Source organism: Scardinius erythrophthalmus (assembly GCF_964197995.2).
Source record: "Scardinius erythrophthalmus genome assembly, chromosome: 10".
NCBI lineage: Eukaryota > Metazoa > Chordata > Actinopteri > Cypriniformes > Leuciscidae > Scardinius > Scardinius erythrophthalmus.
Window position 1 is genome coordinate 15,875,959 of NC_138230.1, and position 7,219 is coordinate 15,883,177.

General features: G+C 35.7%; 1 protein-coding gene across 1 annotated transcript; it reads right to left on the reverse strand.

Moving 5' to 3' along the window:
• Positions 1-5,023: 5,023 nt before the first annotated feature.
• LOC308697343 (interferon-inducible GTPase 5-like) lies at positions 5,024-6,415 on the reverse strand (the record flags this gene model as incomplete). Its single annotated transcript, XM_081376527.1, has 2 exons — positions 5,024-5,634; positions 5,854-6,415. The coding sequence occupies 2 exons, from the start codon at positions 6,413-6,415 to the stop codon at positions 5,024-5,026; spliced, it is 1,173 nt and encodes a 390-aa protein (XP_081232653.1).
• Positions 6,416-7,219: the final 804 nt, after the last annotated feature.

A 7,219-nucleotide genomic window follows, 5' to 3' on the forward strand; every position in this document is an offset into this window, starting at 1 on the left:
GCACTCACATTAACCCCTTCAGACCTGATTTTCCCCCACTGAGCAACTTTATGTACTTGATACTTGCTCGTCTTCAATGTAGAAATGAATATAAAAATAAAATACATTTTTTTTTTGCCAAATAATATTTGATTCGATTTTTTACGTCTACTAGGCTAATGGACACCACGACTGAAGCAACATAAAAATCCTCATTTAACCACAGAGTTTGTGAACTAGTGTTGAAGATTTTAAAAAGAGCATACTGTAAGAATGAGCAATACAATTAAAATGTAGAAAAAAATATGTGTTTACTGCTTGTTTTGATGAATACATTATTTTGTGCATTATAGCACTGAGGCATCAGTGTGTGTGGAGGTTGTGTGAGTGTATGTGTTGCTGTGTATTCATTCATCTCACATCCACTGTTGCTGTTTCTCACTAAAACCAATGAATAATTAATGGACAGTTTATTGTCACTTTGAAGACATAAATAAAATCATATTAATAATTGTTATGGATGCAGACACAGGAGAGGAAGAATGATGGTGAATAGTGAGTTTATTGACAATAAAGGTGCAAGGTATGGCAAGCCGTTTTAACTTTTATTCATTTCCAGGATATGAATCCTTGATATCAACAATTCAATTTTCACTAGTTAAAATTATAATTCTTGATATCAGGAATAATGTTTCTACTAGTAACAATGGCAATTTTTGATATCAGGAATTACATTTCAACTAGTAAAAATGTTAATTCTTGATATCAACAATTTAATTTTAACTAGTAAAAACTATAATTCTTGATATTAACAATTGATTTTCAACTAGTAAAAACTATAATTCTTGATATTAACAATTTATATCCTGGGAATGGCAATAGGCAAGCCGTTTTGACTTTTAATCATTCGCAGGATATGAATTCTTGATATCAACAACTAAATTTTCACTAGTTAAAATGATTGTTATTGATATCAGGAATTAGATTTCTACTAGTAACAATGGCAATTTTTGATATCAGGAATTACATTTCCACTAGTAACAATGCTAATTCTTGATATCTATGGCAAGCCATTTTAACATTTAAAAGCTAGACTGGATATGTGTTGCAGATATCTGTAATTCAGTTTTGCCTAGTCAAAAAGAACATTTCAGATATCCGCAACTACATTCTTCCTATCCTTCCGAATAAAATAAACACCTTGCAAACACATCATTACAACTTTTGCACCAGGTGTTAAAGCGGGCACGCTGTTTGATTTGCAAGGTTTTCCACTCACACTGTGTGAGTAGATTGCATGCGATGTAAAGCCAAAGCTCACGATTTATGTGCTCACACTATATGGTCCGATCGTCGAGCAGCAACTTGACTCACATGTGTGAAATATGCATGATAAACCCCTGTGCCGGGTTGCACCGATAGACCATGCTACCGTGTACCCAGAGATATTGTCAAAAACATCAGCTATTTTTATCAAGAGGATTTAGCATTTCCAATTTATGTATTAAATTAGTGTAGGCCTACTTTTATTATTAAATTGACAATTAATTTTCCAATTCAACTGATGCGCTGCAAGGATAATAAAAGATTAGCTAACTCCTCATTGAAAATGATTTAAAAACATTTAGGTCGATTATAAATGAATTCGTCACACAACAGAAGGGAACAGACAGGTAAGTGGATTTATAGATGTTTATTGAATCAAGAGGGTGGAATGGTAGCAGGAAACAGGCAATGGTGAGTTGATGACAGAGGTGTAAGTCCAGGGGTCAGAAAGTAAAAGTCCTGCCATATGTTTATTCCACCCATGAACTCAGCCAGCTGATTTCACTAATTAGTTCTATCTCCTGGCTGAAAAACTGTGCTAATTAGCAAATCCAGGTGATTGGAACAAAATACTGATGAGAACTTTTACTTTCTGAATCTGGACTTTACACCTTTGGTTGATGACAACAGGAAATATCAGATGGTGACTTGATGGAAGTGTATCTCTTTACAGGCGGTGGAAGATGGTCGAAGGTAGACGAGGTGTGGCGATCTCAGTTGAGTATAGCAGGTAGGTAGTCGGTCCGTGTAACTTTTGGTCATTTGATTTCCTGTTTGGAATGGAATAACGAGAAATGAAAACCAGCTCGTTTATTAGTTTTTTAGTTTAGTTTAAAGAACAAAAAAATTTGATTTTGGCTCGATTTTTCATTTTTCGTTAGTGGTTTATAAATCGGTTTATGGGTTAGATATTTCATTTGCACACGTGGGCGGCACAGACACGCCCCTTTCATCTGATGGTCAAAACGCTCTGCCTTCAGTAAGCTACAAGCTTTTCTTTCTGTCAGGCAGAATAAAAGTCAGTACGAGTGCGGCACTGACAAATGCACTTTAATAAAATAATGTCTGAAACCACCACTCACTGTTAACTACGCACAATATTTGAAGCAGAAATATGTTGCTGGTCACGTAATTCGTGCTGCTGCGACTTGCAAGCGACCCCAATAATGTGAGCCACAGTAGGCCTAAATGACAGGTTATTTTAAGCATGATGTATTTCCCGTTGATAAATACAGTGAAAATAGTTCCGTCTCTTTGGATAAAAGGGAAGTGGAAATAAAAATAAAAAATATAGGCTGAACTGTACCATGATAATATGTCCGTAACATTAGATGTCCGGTATATTACTGTTTTCATGGAAAACAGCATGTTACTGTAAAATTTGGCCGTTTTTTTTTCCAGCAATTTTTTTAACAGTGCTTCAAAATGCATGTGAAATGCTAGCACAGCAAAAATCTGTTTTTTAGGCCTATTGTATGCTTAACACATAGAACAGTTACATTTTTTTTTTCTTTTTTATTACCTGTAAATGAAAAGAAATTAGGACAATTTTTACTTCTGAACAACCAACAAGGCAAAATGGCAGGGAAAGCTTGTGATTGTGCAGATGTAAACTTTGCAATCAATCAGAAAGTAAACAGCATGAAGTGACCATATAGCCTACTAGCTTCTTTATATTTTATAGTTAAAATTTTATACAATTATACAGTTATAAAAATCATAATTTATAATATTTGTTATTTATTTATAAAACAGTGTGACAGTGTGACAAGACAGCACACTGTATCAGCGTGCAAATTAAACATTTCCAAGTTTCTCTCTTTTATCTTAGGCTTATGACCAATACAACTATTTCATTACCTGACTTTCACCTGTATACAGATACCTAAAGCTTTATGGTTGCTTGGATGCAAATATAAATAATACAGTTTTAACTTGCTGAATACAGTTTAAACTTGCAGAGAGATCTGGTATCAAACCTGTTTAGATCTGTACAGTCAAACAATGTTCTTTTCAGTCATGCAATATCACTGCAATATAAAGGGGTATTCTGGAAACAATAAAACAGCAAACAATGAAGAAATGTATAACATCACAATTTAATGTGTATTTCCCTCATATGATTATGTAGTATCCACAATCTATTTCACTACATTGTTGAATGTGTATCCTGTAAATTAATCAAATGATGAATTGCCATGACAGCTAAGGAGCAAACACGAACATTGAACAAAGGAAACAGGAAACAAAGATGAGCAAACTAAGTCCAAAAAAACGAAACCAAAACAGACTAAACTAAACATAACTGTGAAAACCTAAGATAAATATAAATATAATGAGTATAAATATGTTGAAGTATTATTATATCCCATTTACATAATCTATTTAAAATTGCAATACATATGTATATATTTCTAAAATAACTGATTTGGAAAATAAATAATAAATAATATTCCATATCCCTGTTGCAGAAGATCTAAGTTTACAAAAATGAAAAACATATTCACTAATGGGAAGAGAAATGAAAGCTTTAGCGTAAGTTCTGCCAAGAAGACTCAATCAGCGCGTCACGTATTTCCTCACTTCTAACCAATCATGTGCTAACACTCGCAGTATAAAAGATTGGTACTTACATTTGTCTGAGTTTGCAGATGCTGATGCTGCCAATTACCTCCATCCTCCCCAACCACCACTAAGATGGTACCTTCCCCTTCATCCTCCCCACCACCACCAGGATGGTCCCTTCCTTTACCTCCAGGGGGTCGGCTGCGCCCCTGCCTTCACCTTAAGGCAGGATATGCAGCTTCCGCTATACCCTCGCATTGCGCGCTAAGGACAGGCCTACGCTAAAGAACTTTATAAATTTATGCTTGCTGGGCTGTTAATAAATATACGCTTGTTATATCAATTTATCTCCCGAGTCTTTCTGGTAGAACTGCCTTTAAACTAACCTTTACTAGTGAGTTGATAACTGACACACACACACACACACACACAAAATAAAAAAATAAATAAAAAATAAATTCATAGGAATATATATGCCAAAATCTAACCCTACCACCACCCCAAGCAACAGCATCCCAGCAGTGAAAAGCCATATACTTTAATTGAAGTTAGAAGATTTTAATTTTGATTTTAAAATAACAATCAATATAACATAAATATAATGACAACTCTCAGAGTGATTGGCATGGTAATGGGTATGACAATGTTGTGTGTTTGTTATTGGTGGAATAGATCTGCTATGCTGCTGCTGCTGCGGCAGAGCAAGTACGGGACTTGCTACTGCCAATACATACACGACACGCTGCTGTGAGCAAGTGAGACATGCTGCTGCTGAACAATATAGCGTACATGAATTACCCGTAGCAGATCTATACAGGTGGAGCTGGGGAAGGTGGAGGTTTTCTGAAGCGTGCTGCACTGCTAAGGCAAATGCTATATTGAGCAGAAGGTTGAGCAGTGAGCTCATTGGCCTCTGATACAACAAGAACCAATCAGCTGTGCCCTATAGATAATGATGTGATTATGAACAGGTGAGTAAAAAAACCTTTTAGCCTGCACCATCTAGAGTTTCATGCCAGAACTTTGTATTTATGAACTAATATGTACTTTCCGATAGAATTAACTTGTAAGTATGCAGAATATTACAAACTTTGAAACCACTGGTTAAATATGCTGGTATGTTAAATCTGTCTAACTACACTTCAGTCTCCAGTTAAGCCATTAGCACATTCCTGGCATCTTCTGCTATGTCATTCAGAGCTCTCTTCAGCATTGCTGATTCAGCCCAATAGGACATTGCTCCTGCCGTTATAGAGCCTAAAAGGGGCAAATACCTAACAACAGACTCAACAGCATCTTCTGTTACCAGCAAGGATGCATCTGTTAGTATAGATAAGATTGAACCTGTACATATTCCTTTATGCCAAACTGACTTCATCAGACTCTCTACAGTCTCTATACTCTTTCCAGACCTTTCACATAACTTCTCCAAAGATTGCTTATCAAGACCAAAGACGTTGCAGTACTTCTCTATCTCAAATGCTATGATGGCTAAATCCACTACAAGCGAAATACCAGGTAGAGGAATTGCAGCCACACAAGCAGACAGGAAGGCTACTCTTGCAATGTTTTCCTCTAGAGATTTCTTCTTTTTCTCATTAATATTGTGTGTAATATTTGGCACAGCCAACATCAGCACACGTCTCTTATGCTGTGGAAGCTCTTTCTCCATCCTCTCCTGCAGCTGATTTAAATCATACTTGCTGAGCTCCCAACCAGAGATCAGGAACACGACAGGATCCTCTATACCGATCTTTCGCAGACCTGTAAAAAGGTATAAAATAAAGGTATTATGAGTGATGTAATCATAATTAAAAGAATATTGTATTATTCATGGACAATATTTAGCAATAATTACATGCATGTTAATATCGGTTTTACCAAAGATATATCCACAAGAAAGCATAATGTTATTGACAACCTGAATTTTTTTATTGCTCTGTTTGTCAAAACATTGCCATATCATTAACTGAATAATCTAACCGTTTTCACAGTCCTCCCGTATGGTATCCAGTGTCTTTTTCTGGTCAAAGTTTTTCTTCCTCTTTTCAGCATCAATGCTTAAGTCAACTTTGGAGCGAATAAAATAAAACCTTTTCCCCATTTTCTTGATCTCTTTGGCCAGCTGAGTGTGGCATTCTCTGAACCGATCTGAAGCAATGATGACGAAAAAATCATAGCATTCAAACTGAACCAGTTTAAGATACTCGTCGGCTTTGAAGTTTGGTGTTCCAATGCCAGGAAGATCCCACACTTTCACATTGTTGTATTTAGGGTGAAAGTAAACCTCTGGTTCTGTAGTGGTTTCCACTACACCTGTTTTGGCAGAGCCTTCATCTTCATCCCCTAAACCCCTGAATGCATTGACAAACGTGGACTTTCCAGAACCTGACTCTCCCGTCACACCAATGTTAAGTTCTACAAAATCCTGCTTTTTGAGGAATTCTTTGATTGTGTTTGTCGCTGATAGAATATCTTTTGTAGAAATCATTTCTTGGAGCTTCATCAGCTCGTCTGTTATGTCAAAGTAATTGGCAGATGACATCTAAAAATGTGTTGGAATACAAACATAAGCCTCATGATTGGAATATCTTGACATTATTGATGTATTTAACACAAGTACAAATGTGTAGATATCTCAATCTGAGACAAACTCTTACCTTTATGCTTACAGATCAAATGCTTGAAGCACAGTTGTTTCCTTCACAAAGGGGTGCTAATGGTATTTGAAGTTTCATACATTCAGTTAGAGAATTACTGGAGGGACAAAAAGTGTGCTCATTCTGATGAAAACTATAGGATTATCGTATGTTTACTTCAAATATCTTTAGAGAGCAGTTTTGTTTTTGTTTTTGTTTGTTTTTTACCCAAAATTGATTTATATCAATAAATCACATCTCGCGATGTGAGCATTATGGAACTCTAAACTCTTACATGTAATTTGTTTCATTCATACTTGACGACGGAGGTTGCTCTCGCGCAAAAAGTCCACAAGGTTCTAGAAAATCCCTAAAGACATCCAGCTATAAAATGCAGATAGAGACATTTTGAATGATGAAGCATGAAGAGAATTTGCATACCATTGAGACAATAGTATATCTGTGTTCTTTAAGACATCTCGGGTACTTTCATAAGGATAATGTACATTTCTATAATGCAATACCAATCAGCATAGACTTTAGCACTGTATAGAATACGATAAAACCACATCAGTTCACAGAAGGAAGTTATTTCAACTTGGTTGCCAATAAGTGTAATTGTTCCTTTTGTATGCAATGGTGTGATTCTTTACAAAAAAAATTAAAGATGAATTTGACTGATAGCATTTTTTTTTTCAAGATTTCAATAA